General features: G+C 38.9%; 1 protein-coding gene and 1 long non-coding RNA gene across 2 annotated transcripts; one reads left to right on the top strand and one right to left on the bottom strand.

The window, feature by feature from the left end:
• Positions 1–267: 267 nt before the first annotated feature.
• Positions 268–9,999, bottom strand: LOC117660288 (fatty acid-binding protein 5-like). The gene is made up of 4 exons (XM_060681918.2): positions 9,452–9,999; positions 7,033–7,205; positions 657–761; positions 268–503 (listed from the first exon to the last, which is right to left on the bottom strand). The coding sequence occupies exons 1-4, from the start codon at positions 9,528–9,530 to the stop codon at positions 453–455; spliced, it is 408 nt and encodes a 135-aa protein (XP_060537901.1). The 5' UTR covers positions 9,531–9,999; the 3' UTR covers positions 268–452.
• Positions 9,777–16,595, top strand: LOC148114934 (uncharacterized). Its single transcript, XR_015733409.1, has 3 exons — positions 9,777–10,407; positions 13,154–13,271; positions 14,100–16,595. It is a non-coding gene; the product is annotated as an uncharacterized LOC148114934 (long non-coding RNA).
• The last annotated feature ends 1,358 nt before the right edge of the window (positions 16,596–17,953 follow it).

Raw genomic sequence — 17,953 nt, 5'->3', positions numbered from 1 at the left:
CAGTGATTGCAGGCAACTGGTGCTACTTAACAGCACTTTAGTCTGCTGCGCCACCAAGGCTCTTGCTTAGTGCAGTGTATTAATATTACTAATGAGGTCTGCTTTCAGGGAATAATGCATTAATTCACATTATATCTGTGCCCAGCATACATTTTTCAATATATTTTGACACTTTTCCTACTATTTTATTTATCTAATTTCAATTTCCTAAACTTTCTTAAAAGGGCGAAGGGAATATTTCACAAATAATAACACAGTTACAATCTCTTAGAATTTTTAAAATTTAACCATTGTCATCAAGGACTTTAAATTGCATACAACACTGTTTCTTGCACATGATGGGTTTTTCTTTTAAAAAATCTAGTTTAGAAAGAAGAAGAAGAAAGAAAAAAATATGGACTAGTCCTCTTTCGAGAATGATCTGCCACTCTCCAACATAGACATCAAGCTCTTCATAGTTTTTTATAAACACGAGTACATTTGACACCATTGAAGTCACATTCCTGGAAAATAAAAAGATATATTCATTCTCTTTTTTACAAACAGATTGTTTGGAAATAGGATAAGGTAGGTGGATATTTATGGTATTTGAGACAAGTTACACTTCATTTATAGTGTACAAATTTAGCATAAGAGACAGAGAAAATTCTACTTACAACTATCAGTTTCCCATCATCTATCTTCCTTGTTATTGTGGTTTCTTTGCCATCCCACTGCTGGGTCTGGGTTAACACATTGTTGTCATTTAAACTGATGAGGGTCTGTAAAGGAAGACAGAATTTTAGTAGCGTGCTCCTTCCTTCATGTGTTGATTTTCAGTTTGTCTTGAGGCTAAAAGAAATGAAACTATGGGTTTTAGGCTTGTGATTCTACAGTGTGGTACACAATCAAAACCAGAAGCAAACTATTCAGGCACTTCATGACTGCAACATCTTTTAAAAACTTTAGATTTCTTGCTTCTTCTCTAGCCACTCCTTTTTATAACATTATGGCTGATGAAGAATTCTGGAGAACTGACAGTGTGCCCATTGTTATTTGGCTTCATTCTAATAAAAGGACTACCCAGCTATGTATTTTATATCTATTTGTTTAAATAATTATTATCCAGGGAAAGGCTAGCCAGGTACTATCCTTCCTGCTCATATGAAGTGTTTTTCCTGAGTGACAACTTATTTAACCTTTGTAATGACTGCATGGTTTATCTAACCACATGCAATATTCGATTACACACTGAGGAAAATTTCAGCAGGTGCCAAATTTGTAACTATGTGGAAAGTTCTTTCATTAGATCAAAGGAGACAATACTCTCATGCCATTTTAAATATATCTGCTATCTCCAGTTCCCTGTTAGTTTTTCAGGATTATGGCTTCCGTCCAAGCCTTCATCCAATCTTATTCTTAACCATAACTTGATCCAAGAATTCCACACCCTACTGACTGACCAAGTTCTTCCCCTCTGAAGGCAAGGATAGAAAGACAAAACATTCTTCACAAATTCTCCATGAGAACAGCAACACCCTTGGCCACAAGTATATAATTGGAAACACAAATACAATTTAAAAACATCAGTGGAAAAACTAAACAGATCGTGGAAGCTCTATGCAGCTGTACATTTTTTTAACTGTAAAACCTGCAGCAATCGTTGCCAGTAGCTTGAAGAACAGCCAAAAACATTTTGAGCCAAAAGTAGAGTATTAAAAGGATGCCCAGAACACCAACTACTAAATACTTGAAGGATTTGATCACTTTACTTGGGTTTCCACTATGGAACACATTTTGGAACAGTTCATTGCCCCATGATGGACCTGACTATTTGTCCCCATTCCTAATCTTAACAGCACCCCAAAATGTGTTCCTTTGACTCATAGTATAGTCATCTCTCATCATTATCATATATCTACTCTCAGTGTTCTACAGTTCCCACTGCAGAATTTTTATTTCCATTTTTTCAACAGAAAAACATCTTTGGCTTTTTGTTGTTGCTGTTTAAAGCAATGGGTAAATCTGTGCTTTTTGTGGCTAATCTGAAACTCTCACATAATACTCCTCTATTTTATCCTGCTGGGATTACTGCTTCTGAAGTTCCATGATGGTTGGCAGGCTCTAGTGATACTGTGGTTCCTACTCCAATAATTACTTTTTTAAAAATAGTAATTATAAACCAATGGAAAATTGCTTTAAATTATGTGAAATTGTTTCCTCTTATCTTAATATAAGAATATTGCTTTTTTAAATGTATAATAGAACCAGGGGTGAAATCCAGCAGGTTCTGGAGAACCGGTAGCGGAAATTTGGAGCAGTTGAGAGAACCGGTAGCGGAAATTTTGAGTAGTTTGGCGAACTGGCAAATACTACCTCTGGCTGGCCCAGAGTAGGATGGGAATGGAGATTTTGCAGTATCCTTCCCCTGGAGTGGAGTGGGAATGGAGATTTTGCAGTATCCTTCCCCTGGAGTGGGGTGGAAATGGAGTTTTTGCAGTATCCTTCAACTGTTACACCCACCAAGCCACGCCCACCAAGCCACACCATGCCCACAAAGCCACGCCCACAGAACCAGTAGTAAAAAAGTTTGGATTTCATCACTGAATAGAACTGTAATTCTATAGATGAGATATTTTGCCCATATGTTTTCAACTTGTCCTATATGATCTGCTCATATTAGATTAGATGGTTGATTTCACTCTGAATTAAACATTCTATTATTCTTGATTATGCAGGTAGTCCTTGGATAACAATAGAAACTGAAATAGAGAACTGTGTCACTAAGCAATGAAGCTGTAAAGCATGATGTCACATGCGTATGGCAGTTCTGGCACTTTCAGTTGCTGTTGTTAAGCAATCAATGCTTAACATGTGGATATTAAGCATGAAGTTATCATGGTGCTGAATAAGGAAATTTACGATCGATCCTTGTGACTGCAGCCATCATAGAGTCCCTGCAGTCACATGATTGTGGGTTGGGCACTTGGAAACCAGCTTGCAATTATGACAACTGCAGCACCCCATTAGCCCATGATAATTTAATGGGAATTTTAGATTCTTTCATTGATTGAATTTTAATTTGGACTTAATTTGTTGCTTATTGCTGTGAGCCACCCTGAGTCCTTGTGGAGAAAGGGTGGCATATAAGTCCGATAATAAATAAATAAATAAACAAACAAACAAATAAACAAACAAACAAACAATCATTTGGACCTCCTGCTAGCTTCCCCATTGACTTTGCTTGTTGGGGGCTTCTGGTGACGTACACAGCATGCAGCTAGGGTTTCTCTGTGTGGGGGGGTTTAGTGGACATATGATATTTTGCCTTGCTATGTCTTTTTTCTATTCTTCATTTGGTGTTTTTTGTAGGCTGCTTTGCTATCTGAGGTATTCAGTAAGCCTTCATGATACACAAGTTTCAGTGCATCTTCTTTACCATCCTTCAAATATTCTTTCAATGCCCTTTTCTCTTCTTCTTCAGCTGTCTGAAGTACTTGCAACATTCCATGCCCAGCATGTTCACTGTGTGGGTGATGAGCATGATTCATTGTCATGATTTTTCTGGTCTTCCTATCTAGGGCTTTCAGTTCTGCTTGAGTCCAGTCTACTATTCCAGCTGTGTTCATTTCCTTGATGGCATTTCCTCCACTAAGCTTGGATTTTAAGACCTTCTTATTCCCTTCTAACCTCTGTTTTTACTTTAGTGTGCTTAATGTTGTCAGCTGTTATTATTATAATTGGTCAGTCAGTCAGATGTTACACTGGATTTGACATTTTTATACACTATCAAGTCCTTCCCAAGAACCTGGGATGACAGAAATTCTTTGGTGGTGGTGATGATGATGATTATATTATTATTATTGACATAAAAATGTAAAATCACAAGTCTAGTCCTTTAGCTGGTGTTGGTCTTCATAGATCAAGTTCTTCCCAAGAATCTAGGATGTTGTAATCTATATGTGTAGATCCAAGCACACCTTTTGTAATTGATAGAATGAAATTTTGTCATTGTGCAGATTTTCTAAGCGCCATCCAAGACTTTTTGGTATGGCACTCAGTGTGCTGATCATCACTGGGACCAACATAGTTTATGCCATAACCTTTCAAGTTTTTAGATCTTAATACTTTGCAATCTTCTCCCATTCTTTGCCTTGCATTCTACTACTTGTTGGATCACTACATGTCCACTTCTTTCTTTTTAACTACAGTTTATTCTGGTGTTTTATGAGCCAAGGCTTTATTAATTTGTATTTGGAAATCTCACAATATTTTAACTTGCATTCCAGACCATTTTTTTTATTTATAGCATTCTTCTTTCTTTCTTTCTTTCTTTCTTTCTTTCTTTCTTTCTTTCTTTCTTTTCTTTCTTTCTCTCTCCCTCTCTCTCTCTCTCTCTCTCTCTCTCTCTCTCTCTCTCCCTGCCTCCTTCCTTCCCTCTCTCTCTCCCCCACTTCATGGTCTGTTTCTGTTACTCCCTCTGAGAGGAAGTTTCAAAGTATCTATAGTGGTACTACTAGATTCTGTAACAGCTTTGTTCCTTGTGCCATCCGTGTTGTAAACTTGCAAGATCCTTTTTTTTTACCATGTATATGTATACACTTGAATTAGACTATGATATTTCTCTGTACCATATATGTGTATGTGGGTATAAGCATAATGGTTATCTTTTGAGAGCTGAATGAACGGAAATTTTATTTTAATGTATATTGATTAGTGTACATTTAAAATGACAATAAAGATTCTATTCTATTCTATTCTATTCTATTCTATTCTATTCTATTCTATTCTATTCTATTCTATTCTATTCTATTCTATTCTATTCTATTCTATTCTATTCTATTCGTTATGCTGGAACTCCAAATTGAACATATATGGATAACAGACACAACCCATATCTGGACCTGTTTAACCACTATACCAGGAATGAAATGCTACCGGTTTGGCTGAACTGGTAGCAACGGTGGCGGGTGGTTCGGACAACCGGTAGCAGCGGCAGCATGAGACTCCGCCCACCCGCCCGATCGTTACTTCCTGGTTTTAACCAGGAAGTAACCTGTTTTTTACCCTCTGTGCAGAAAGGCGCAGAAGGGTTTGCACATGTGCAGAGGGTCCAAACGTGCATGTGATGCACGCACGCAGCGCATGCACTTCCAAACTGGTAAGGAAGGTAAGTAGATTTCACCCCTGCACTATCCCCATGCAAACTCATCTGCATTTAGATCACAGATCATAAGGATGATTCATACAACACTTGAAAAATGGCAAATTTCAGAAAAATATGGAATACTAATAAAAGATAAATCTACAATACTTGGCATCTAGAAATTGATGCATGATGTAGAAATATGTTGCTTGAATGATCAGCATTGAAGCATTGAAATTCAGTTAATATATTCAGCATCACTGTCTACTCGATTTTGTGAAAGATCTAAGCCTCATTTCCAAATGCATTTAAATGTTTTCAATAAATTACTCTTTTCTACTTCTTCCCAGGTAAATGACACTGCTTATATAACCACAGTTTCCTGTTCATTCATGTTTTTTCCTCTGGGTGTATAAAAAAAATGACAGAAAAATATATATTAGAGCAGACATCCCCAACTTTATGGCTATCTACATGCCTGACACTGTAATAAAAATACGACTTGGTAAGGCTTACTTAGAGACAATTACCCAGAAACATAAACACCACATACAAATTACCCTCAAGCTGATCAGCTCTCCTGGTTTATACAGTGGATCCAGGTAAAGATAATATTTGTAAAGTTCAGTCTACAAAACTGTTCTCTATTACACATTCTTGAGTTAGAGTTTTATTTCTAACATTTTTGTTTATTTATGTGTGGTAATTGCCTTTGCAGACATATGTAAATTGAGAGTAATGTTATGAGTTTTATCCCCGTATTTTGCAAATGCACCAGCTCTTGAATCTGGCTTAGATTCAGCTCAAAGAGTTAGTTCAGCACAGCCACCAGAAGTTGGCTGTAACAATTAAAATGAGCACAAAATGACAGGGAAGGGATACACATATCTGGTTGTATAAGATTGTACAAGAACAGTGGCAAAACTCCTCTAGGTGTGATCACTGATGAATAGAAAAATGCATTTTACAATGTGGGGTTGTCTGACAACTGAATACACTGTCCAGAGAAGCTCTTTATTCCACTGTTTCCCATATAGATTTAACTGTTTATGGCAATGGTGGCATTGTTTTATGGCCCAGAGCCACACTTAACATTTTTCAGGAGCAAAAGACTGAAAAACTGGATTTTGGAAGAAGGTAGATTTGTTAAAACAACTGGGACAAATGAGTTTTAATCTAAGAACTGAGACCAAACAACATCATACTGATCCATGAAAAATTTTACTTGAGCATAAATGCACTTTTCTGCCACCTGGAGAACTGGTAATCAATGCTGTTTGCAGTGCAAATGATTCTGCTGGTATTCAGTGGGCATTCTTAAGCATGCGGTCCAGAGGTGGTATTCGCAGGTTCTGACCAGTTCTGGAGAACCAGTAACGGAAGTTTTGAGTAGTTAGGAGAACCGGTAAATACCACCTCTGACTGGCCCCGCCCCCATCTATTCTCTGCCTCCCGACTCCCAGCTGATCGGGAAGAAATGAGGATTTTGCAGTAACCTTCCCCTGCCACACCCACCAAGCCACGCCCACCAAGCATTGCCATGCCACACCCACCAAGTCTCACCCACAGATCCGGTAGTAAATCCCTCTACAAATGTGGACTGAGCTTAAGTTCTTAAACTAGTTTCTTCATATTACAAAACTCACCAGCACTATCAGATCAAAACAGCACAGCACAGAGTTTTTAGGAGTAGTTTGGGCATATTCTGGGAGTAATGGACTAATTTGTAAGTCAAGGATCTAGTTTGGGACTGCTACTGCTGAGATATTTGAGTTAAAACAGCAGAATCTGTATTTTTGTGGAGGTAATGACATTATTCGACTTCAGGAGTCATTGAACGCAATAGTTAAAAATCAGTTTAGCATGTCATATACTTGGTATGTTCCCTGGGTTACAGTCTCATTTACCTGAGTTTTTCGACCATCTATCGTGTTTTCATCAAATTTTTCATCTAACTTGAAGCTGAATTCTGAGGTCTTGAAAGTGCTTTCAGTTCTGACTGTGAAAGTATCGCCATTCTTGCTGATGATAATATCTGGCTTGGCCATATTTCCCATCTTTCTCATTGCCATACCTACCCCTGCCAAAAGGAGAGAGAATTTACTTTTAAATAGGTTAACCAACCACAGTCATTATATAGACACTCTCACACAAGATTATCTTTTTTAATTATCTAGCATGAGAGGGAGTTTCCCAGTCAATGAGTTTACTGCCCCTTCTCATTAAATTTTAATTACACATCAAACTTGCAAAACTCTGTAAAACTCAACCTAACCTAAAATGACTTCTATTCAGAATTCAAATGCTTGTATGGAGAGAAAAGCATATTCACAAGTCTGCAGTAGGATTGGAACAAAATCATTCTATAGTGTGTCAGTATATTTCTTCTCACTGTAATCTATTACAGCAACTTCTGGTAAGGCAAAGAAAAAATCAATACAGAGTAATTACTTTGACTCCCATAAACATGAAGTTTGTGTCATTCCAGGGGTCTGGGTTCAACAGATTTGGAGACCACAAAATTGCCACCTTTCAGATTGGCTTATATTTCCTGAGTGAGTTCTGGATTTTCCTGTGTCTAGTTTTAAGGCAGGAATATTGGTTAGGAACAGACTTTTTGTAAAATGTAGTATATTTTAATTTAAATGGGCCCCAGAACTCAGCTCATTGTGCAATATTTTGGCTACAGGAACCAAATGTATTAAATAATCATCACTGAACTCTGTATTTCAGTGAAATTGTTTCAGAAGGAGGGGGAGAGAGAGAGAAATTCAAATAAAATAGTTGTAAGGATATTAATTCTGTTCTCTTTCTAGTTTCTATCTCAGCAGGAGTCACTGCAAATGATGACTAAACTCTGTCATTGCTAGACTCAGTTTTGTCTTCCTTGGCATGAAGTTGCAGGAAATTTGCTCATCTTGCAACATTTCCAGTGCTGCATCAGACTATTTGAAACTCCTAAATATTAGAACCATACATTCTGTTAATATAGACCTGAGCAAAGTCAGGTAAAATACAAGAAACATAGCGTAGCATATATTACAGAAATCCATTTTTTTTTAAAAAAGAAACACTCTTCTTCCCTGGGGGAAGTTCAAGAAAAGAGCAACTGTATTCATTTAAAGCCATCATCCCTACATGCACAACTCATTCAGTCCTGTTTTCCTTCTCTCTCTTACACACTTTTCATATGCAGCCCAGCTGCAATCTTAGTTTGCTCATCAGCTCCATTGAAACAATGTCTATCTGTGTGCTTGTTATAAAAGCTGTCTGAGAATGTCTTTGCAGAGCTTGGAGAGAGCATTTTTAAGAGCTGAAAAAAGAGACACAAAGCTCATAATTCCATATTTCCAAATCTTTATAGGCTTCCAAAAGGAAAAAAAATTAAGCTTTTTCATTATCATCATCCATCACTGTAACCTAGATGACAAAACCATATGCACGTTTTAGTGAAATAGGGCTGCATGCTGAAAAGCATATTTTGCATAGCAACTGAACAGAATCCCAAGTATTGCATACATACAAAACAGACTACACATAGACACACACAGAGAGACACAGAGAAAGAGATACAAGCATACTACACATACATAGGACACTCTGAGCTACAATCAATATTTCATTTTAATCCAAAGCAGCCATTTTAAACAGACAAAGCCACACTTCTCCTAAAAAAAAAAAAGGGATGGGCACAGGGTAGGGTGAATTACATAGTTTTTAACAGCAATCCTACATTTTTTGGTCAATTGCACTTCGGAGATCCACATTCACCAGGAATTGCCATCTGCATCTTTGAATTTACACACACAAGTACAAGAATGGAACATATACATAAGAAAATGTGATGTTGCTTATATTATTATTATTATTATTATTATTATTATTATTATTATTATTATTATTATTATTATATTTAATCTTCGATTCGACTCACAGCCTGGAACTGATAAAAGCTTCACAGTTCAAGTCCTAACCAAGGACCTAAGAGCTATTAAGGTAGTGTCTGAGTATATAGGCAATTATTACTATCCTCATCATCATCGCACAGTCAGCCAGGTGTTCAGACTGGGCTTGGCATTTTTGTCTAGCTATCGAGTCTTTTACCAAGGACCTGGGATGATGATAATGATGATGATTGATTGCCCTATTTTTCAGCCATACTATCCACATCCTTCTTTTAATGTTTTGCCCAAGAGGAACCGGAGGTCTGTAATTCCCCTTTGTGAGAAGAAGGATTAATGTTTCTGTTCTTGTCGTAATTCCCTTACATTCTTTTTTCTTTCTTTCTTTTTTTTGACAGCATTCCCATTTCCCTTCCCTTCTTACCTAATTCTTTCATATAATCCTCAAAACCTTCACTGGAGACCAGGCTCCATTTGCCTAAGAAAGCTTCCATGTTAGCCATTGGGCCGAGCGGGAGATGCTAAGAGTCGAGCCGCCGGGGAAGAGAAGAGCCGAGCTAAGGAGGCTGACAGAAAAAAGCTCCAAAGCAGAGACGGAGAAGCGAGGTGTGGGCCGGGTGCCTTTATCTTAGCTGTCTTGGGCATGTGCTGCCGGCCAGGGCCAATGGAGAAGAGCGACGTCAGCGCGGTCGCCCTCGCCCTGCCCTTCGCCAGAGGGAAGCTGCGGTCGGCGATGCTGGTGAGCAGCATGGAAGGAAAGTGCGGAGGGCTCGCTGGAGGAGAGTCGCGCCGCCACTGCTGATGCTCGGAAGGCGCCGGGATCCCCACCGCAGCTCCGCCCCCTTCTCAGTGGCGAGGCCAGGCTGGGCTCCCTCAGCTCTGGCGTGGTTGCGCAATTGCCTTACCTAAACTTCTGGGTTCCCGGGCGGCGGAGGCAAAAGCGCTGCGTTTCTACTAACGCAGACTTCGTCCGCTCCCGCCCCCCCCCCCCGGTCCCCCTGTTGCTGTCTGCAGACCTTGGCTGATCTCGAAATGCTGTCCCGACTCAGACTCAGGATTCCCCCAGGAAATCCACTGCCGGCAGTTAGTGAGGGAAGCTGAAAAATGATCCCCGCCGCGTGAGATGACAAACGACGATTGTAATCGTTGATCGGTTTCTGAGGGCTGCCAGAGGCGAACGCGATTGGAAGGAGGGGGCTTTATTACCCAACCTTCTACTTCAGCAAAAATTTGAGAATGGAGGAAGGACACTTATATTCATCCATTCTTTGTATCAGAATGGAGGAAGGAAGTTTCACACTGCTTTATATTGGATATTGGATGGATCTCAAGACCAGCTAGGAACGAATGAGCCATTTGTAACCGTAATCAGCCCTCTAGGTATGCCCAGCTTTTCCTATTCCTCTTTTACTAAAGATACAACCTGAAATAGGGGCTGAGGAAATCAAAAGCTATATGAGGTAAAGCTGTAAAACCTGTTACCAGCAGGTGCAATAACCAGTTTAGTTAATTATAGGATCCAAGTGACTCAGATATGACTGGCCGAAACTACCTTGATGGCTGATTTTGCCTCCTTGAATACCAGCTTTTTTTAGGGAAAGGGCAATTAGTAGTAAAAAGAATTGTCACTTTTTTGACTAACCTCTGGATGCACCATGGTGGCCAAGGTTGACTTATTACAAAACACTGAATTTATACTGACTCTTATTCTATCCTTCTTGTGGAAGCTGTTTTTTGAACCCACATCTTGTGCTTTGAGAGAGCAGAACTGGTATGACATCTATTATACTACAGCTCTTACTTAAATGCACACATATGTGAAGGTCATAAAGTTTGTGACATGATGTTGTTTTTATCACTCTGGCAAAAAGAGCCCGATCCTGTGGATGCCACAATTGTGTAAATGTAAGAGACTCTTGTGGGAAACAACACTCTTCATTTGCCTGACACCTCCTGCATTGGTACCTATAGGAGGGTATCAGTGTGAGTGGTGCTTTCTTAAAGACAGCAAATGCCTGCAGCTCAATAAAGCGGTATATAAAGCCATATATAAAGGCTTATATACTGCTTCACAGTGCGTTACAGCCCTCTCTAAGCATTTTAGAGTCAGCATATTGCCTCCAACAATCTGGGTCTTCATTTTACCAACCTCAGAAAGATGGACAGCTGAGACAATCTTGAGCTGGTGCAGTAGTGAGTTTCACTTACCTTCGCTACCGGTTTGGAACTGTGAGAATGTGCATGTGCATGCTTGCTTCGCTCACGCATGGCACTTCTGCACATACGTAGAACCTTCTGCGCATGCTCAGAGCGTCTGTGATGACATCTGGGGTGGGTGGAGCCTCCCGCCGCCACCGTAGCCACCGCTACTGGTTTTCCCGAATTGAGGTGAACCGGTAGAAACCCATCATTAGCCTGGTGAGAATCAAAATGCCAAATTGCTGGCAGCAGGCAGTCAGCAGAAGTAGCCTGCAGTACTGCATTCTAACCACTGGGCCACCACGGTTCAATATATTTTAAAAATGTGAGGAATGTTCAAAATTGTTGATTGCTTTCTTTAATGTATATATTATTCTTTGCTTATCAAGGGCCTCTCCTGTTTATGTTTAAATAATGTTACTTAACATTTATCATGGAAAAGTGTAGTATTAGAACTAAGGCACACAGGGTCAATCACCACCCCATATACAGGCAAGCTTCGACTTATGGCCACAATTGAGCCCAAAATTCCAGTTGCCAAGCACCCAAAATTTGATCATGTGATCATGGGGGATATTGCAATGGTCATTGGCATGAAAATTGGTCATAAATCACTTTTTTTTAGTGCCATTGTAACTTTGAATTAACCACTAAACAATGGTTAAAAGTAGTAGTTCCTGTACCTGTACAGTACCTGTAGTTCAGGAGTCCTTCAGCATTGTTAAGGATGGGATGAGCTTCTGAAAGAGGCTTAGTTAATACAAGATGGAGATATCGAAAATACTGTCATCTTGTCCTGGAGACGGGGGTTGCTCTCCTGAGGAACCAGGTTACCCAGTTACCTTGGGAGTAACTCGTGGATCCATTATTGTTATGGCTTTGTGGGGCTTTTAACATCTTAGGCTGATAAAAGATTAATGAATGAAAATAGCTTTGCCTGATGCTAGGCAATATTGTATTTCATCTGTATTTGCCATCCCTCGTGTATAAAGCTGTGATCAAAATGGGTGAGGCTGACTGTTAATTAAGTTGGCTGACACAACCATCCATTAGTATACCTTTCTTCCTCACATGCTAATCAGAGGAACATGACCTGTGGGAGGTAGTTGTCCCTTCTGAATTGGTTCTTAGCAGCTGGATTTTAGGGCGTGCTGCCTTGGATTTTGTTTGCTTGAACAATTTAGTGGTCATCTAACTCCTAAAGACTCCTGGCAGTTTATAGTTTAAAAAAAACAAGAATACCACAAAAACATGAGGGGGGGAAAGTACCCTAAAAGGAGGGAGGGAGATGGGGAGAGTGAGAGAGAGAGGAAGCTGTCTATGGTTGATAGCACAGAGGAAGGTATTATCAATCTATTCCAAGCCTTTGGAAAGCAATCAGGTTTTAAACTTTTTCTTGAACACCATCACTTTTCAGTGCTACCAACCATAGAGACCTTCCTCATCCATAATTTTACCTAGTTTCCTTTTAAACTGTACACTGATGACCACTACCACATATTTATTTATTTATTCATAAAATTTATATGGACAACTTTCACAAACTCTGGGTTACGCAGAACATGTAGTTCCATAGTTTATGTGTTGTGTTTAGAAAAACAAAAAACAAGCACTTAGTTCACCTGATTCTTCCTATAATGAGCTTCAGTGGATCATCCTAGAAGTCTCTGCCATTTGTTGTCCTGTAATTTACTGCACTTCTACTAACTTTATTGCTGATTTTTATCTTGAGCTTATTCTGCTGCTTTTATTAGCCTTTAATTGTTTTTTTTTTAATTTTTAATTTATTTCTTTACAACAAAATATTTATTCTCACACAGATCATGACGGGAGCTTTACACAGTATATTAACTTCAGTCAAGATATACAAATAAAAAATAAAATCTACACTAACCTTATCCTTTTTTTTATTCTATTATTCAACCAGATATACCATTGGTCCCAACATTGAAAATATACGGAATCCTTTTGATCTCTCAGAATTTTTGTTAACCTGTCAGCTTCCGCATATTCGATAATTTTTCCCAAAATCAAATCTTCAGACGGTAGGTCTTTCCCCTTCCAATGTTGAGCAAAACATATTCTTGCTGCAGTTGTGATATATTAGCCTTTAATTGTGTTTTGGTTTAATACACAAATAATTTTTATTATCAGATAAGGTCATATTGAAAGAAATAAAGAAGCCTGAGCGTATTAAAGGTTAGAGCATACAAGACAATTTTTATTGCCTATCAAAAACACAGTGATTTTTCCCAAAATGGAATCCTAAGTGCAAAGAACAGTTACAGGAATTGGGTATGTCTAGTCTAATGAAAAGAAGGACTGGGGAGGAGGACATGATTGCACTGCCCTAATATTTGAGGGGCTCCTACAAAGATGATGGGGTGAAACTATTTTCCAAAGCACCAAAAGACAAGACAAGAAACAATGGTTGGAAACTAACCAAGGAGAGAAGCAACCTAGAACTAAGGAGAAACTTCCTAACAGTGAGAACAATTAACCAATGGAATAGCTCACTTTCAGAAGTTATGGGTGCTCTATCACTGAAGGTTTTCAAAAACAGACTGGACAACCATTTACCTGAAATCATATAGGGTCTCCTGCTTGAGCAGGGGATTGGACTAGAAGTCCTCCAAGGTCCCTTCCAACTCTTATTATTCTATGTTCCATGTTCATACTACTGATAAGCCTTCTTGCCTAACATATTTACCAGTACACCAGATTAGCTCCTAGATAGGGTGGAACATATAATGGAGTCTGATAGTTATTTATAGAATTGTGAAATTTTGTGGCATCTAGTTGTTCCAGAAAATAATATTACCATATTTCAGTGTTGTATAACAGTGTCCTATTTTTATAAATTTCTTATGCAGGTGACATATGAAGGACCATACTGGAGTCCCTAGAGTTCCAAAAGAAGGCTATTGGTTATGCTGGCTTTGAATTCTGCGTGTTTCAACACCCTGTAAGAACTCTGGGCTGGAAAAGACTACACAGCATTTCTTTCTGTGTCCTCTTTATTCTTAAAATGAAATCTGGGACATATTCAGCATTTTTAAATAGCATCCGGTGGTTTTGAACATATAAAGGGAAGAAACTCAATCAGTGCTAGTGAAATTTAAACTCTCTGTTTTCAGAAAGTTCTATAAAGCTCCAGAAATTCAACTCGGGTCCTGTGCTCCTAACTTTTACGTCCTGCTTATGCCTATAATTTTGGAATCAATTTCATCAACCAGTAGAGCATAAATTTTCCAATAATATACAATATGTCAGCATATAGAACAATGCAAAGCACAAAAAAGGAATGAGGGTGAGATGATTCATATGAGAGGAGTATATGAAAAGATTGAAGATCAGTAGATACGATTTTATTGAGACACTGTGAGAAAAAAAAATAAACTCACAAGCAATTATATCTTCCCTGCCCTGCCCTAGTGACTCAATGATAAACATGTAATTAATAATGTGCAATAATCTGATGTCATTGGAAATTATGATACCTATAAATCAGTAATATTTGGCCTATGTTCACAAAAGAGGTAACTGTGGTGTCCTATTCGTCCTACTTTGGTAGGAGACAAAAATACTTTTTCTGTAAAGTTGCATTTGTCATGAACTAGTGAATTAAAGACATCATTTTTCAAAGCAACCCTAACAACAGCCAAGCCTCCTACAACTGACCCCATCCCATTGGGTTCACAACCCCTAGTGATCATAGAAAAGGAAGTGCAAGACCTATTTCACAAACAAAAGCCAGGAAAAGCTCCAGGCCCAGATAAGATAACTCCTTCTTGCTTAAAAGTCTGTGCTGACCAATTGGCCCCCATTTTCACCTGTATTTTCAATAAATCACTAGAGATGTGCTACGTTCCTTCTTACTTCAAATGCTCTACTATCATCCCATTGCCAAAGAAGCCCACCATCAAGGAACTGAACAACTACAGACCAGTTGCTCTAACATCTGTAGTCATGAAAACCTTTGAAAGGCTAGTGCTGTCCAACTTGAAAACCATTATGGATCCGCTGTTAGACCCCTTGTAATTTGCATACCGAGCAAATAGATCCACGGATGATGCTGTTAATATGACTCTGCACTATATCCTACAACATCTTGAATCTCCAAAGACCTATGCAAGGGTCCTCTTTGTAGACTTTAGTTCAGCATTCAATACCATCATTCCAGGCACACTTCTAACTAAGCTAATCCAGTTAGAGGTACCCTAATACACTTGCAAGTGGATCATAAGCTTCCATAAGGAAGCAGCATGTGAAGCTAAGCAGAATCGCATCAGATACCTGTACAATTAGCACAGGGGCCCCCCAAGGCTTCTCTTCTCTCTGTGTACCAATGACTGCATCTCTAATGATCCATCTGTTAAACTACTGAAGTTCGCAGATGACACAACAGTGATCGGTCTCATTCGAGACAATGATGAATCCGCATACAGACGGGAGGTTGAACAACTAGCCTCATGGTGTGACCGGAACAATCTGGAACTGAACACAATCAAAACCGTAGAAATGGTGGTAGACTTTAGGAGAAAACATTCCATACTTCCACCTCTCACAATACTAGACAACACAGTATCAACAATAGAGACCTTCAAATTTCTAGGTTCTACCATATCGCAAGATCTAAAATGGACAGCTAACATCAAAAACGTCATCAAAAAAGCACAACAAAGAATGTTCTTTATGCGCCAACTCAGAAAGCTCAAACTGCCCAAGGAGCTGCTGATACAGTTCTACAGAGGAATTATTGAGTCTGTCATCTGCACCTCTATAACTGTCTGGTTTCGCTCTGCAACCCAACAAGACAGACATAGACTTCAGAGGATAATTAGAACTGCAGAAAAAACAATTGCTACCAACCTGCCTTCCATTGAGGACCTGTATACTGCACGAGTCAAAAAGAGGGCTGTAAAAATATTTACAGACCCCTCACATCCTGGACATAAACTGTTTCAACTTCTGCCCTCAAAACGATGCTATAGAGCACTGCACACCAGAACAACTAGACACAAGAACAGTTTTTTCCCGAACGCCATCACTCTGCTAAACAAATAATTCCCTCAACACTGTCAAACTATTTACTAAGTCTGAAGTACTATTAATCTTCTCATCGTTCCCACCACCCATCTCCTTCCGCTTATGACTGTATGACTGTAATTTTGTTGCTTGTATCCTTAGGATTTATATTGATATTGTTTCCTGATTGCTTATTTGTACCCTATGACTATCATTAAGTGTTGTACCTTATGATTCTTGATGAACGTATCTTTTCTTTTATGTACACTGAGAAGGATATGCACCAAGACAAATTCCTTGTGTGTCTAGTCACACTTGGCCAATATAAAAATTCTATTCTATTCTATTCTATTCTATTCTATTCTATTCTATTCTATTCTATTCTATTCTATTCCTAAAACCATTGGGAAAAAAAACAAAAGAAGAGGAGATTTGGGCAAATTATATGTAAGGGATGGGTACGCACATGTGCAAAGGGTATCCCTCTCTATGCTATAATTCTGCACATATTTCTACAAAGCCTATAAACAAAAACACCATTTGTTCTTTGATACAAGCAACTGGACTGGAAGAATTCAATTATATTAAATTTCAGTATATAATTTTTTCTTTCCCTCTGCGTCTAAATAAGATTTGGTCTTCACATATTGTAGTATTCATTTACAACAGGATTGTCGAATTCAATTTCATTGAGGGCCGCATCAGGGTTGTGTTTGATCTCTGGGGGGAGGGGCATTGCCAGGGTAGGCGTGGCCATCTTAACATCATTAGTATCAATGCCTGTGGTGGCCCAAGTGCTCTGCCAGCGAAAATGGGCTCCCAGCTCCGTTTTCACTGGCAGAGGGTTGCAGGAGGCTGACGCAGCCAAAAACAGAGCTCGGGAGCCCATTTTCGCTGACAGAGACACCGCAGGCCGGTCCTTTGCTGTTTCCAGGGTGGCCCTGTGGGCCAGATCTAAACACCCCATGGGCCAGATTTGGCCCGCAGGCCTTGAGTTTGACACCCCTGATCTACAATATTTAAGAAAGCTTAAACTGAAGAGCTAATAGCAAATGTTTTGACAGTGTAAACTCTAGTTACATTTTGGTTACAAAGTTGATGACACAGCTTTTTGGAAAGATTAGTAACATTTTACTCAGACACTCTTATTCCTCTTTAACTTGAAGAGTTGCATCATTTCAAACCAAACATGTAAACTACAGCTCCTTGCCAACTTTCCATTTCTGTGTTTATGTTAATTTTGTTGGTGCTGTGATCACTGCAGGTTTCTGATCCTGCTCTTCACATTTCCCACAAGAACCTAGACACTGGCTAAAATTAATTGTCGTTTTGTCAATTTCATCTCTTAGCTTTCTAATATGTTTACTCTGAGTATCTAGAAATGTGACTCCTTTAATTGTCACTGAAATAAGAATTTATACTCTAATTTCTTTATCCTCTGAAGGGGAATTCCAGAAGTTGAGATTAGATCAGATATTCATTCATTCATTCATTCATTCATTCATTCATTCATATTTTCCATAGAACCCTTATGATATTCTGAAGTAGATGAGGAAACATAATGGCATTTCAGAATAACTTTTCAAGTGCCTGGCACTCATCAGAAGAATATGGATACTAGTACTACATTGCTGCCAACATCCTCACTTAGTAGATCTTCTACATTAATCCTTTGCAATAAATCAATATCAATATACGC

Source organism: Pantherophis guttatus, chromosome 3 (genome assembly GCF_059756535.1).
Source record: "Pantherophis guttatus breed Tessera chromosome 3, ASM5975653v1, whole genome shotgun sequence".
In the NCBI taxonomy this organism is placed as follows: Eukaryota; Metazoa; Chordata; class Lepidosauria; order Squamata; family Colubridae; genus Pantherophis; species Pantherophis guttatus.
Note: the sequence above shows the minus strand (reverse complement) of the source record. Positions and strands in the feature narration are given on the sequence as shown.

Bases quoted from the DNA above. Each gene is read 5' to 3' on its own strand.
- LOC117660288 (XM_060681918.2), bottom strand. From the start codon at position 9,530: ATGGCTAACATGGAAGCTTTCTTAGGCAAATGGAGCCTGGTCTCCAGT. The intron at 762-7,032 runs GTAAATGAGACT...CTTCCTTTACAG, and splicing joins TAGATGGTCGAAAAACTCAG to ACCCTCATCAGTTTAAATGA. The intron at 504-656 runs GTAAGTAGAATT...TTTATTTTCCAG, and splicing joins ATGATGGGAAACTGATAGTT to GAATGTGACTTCAATGGTGT.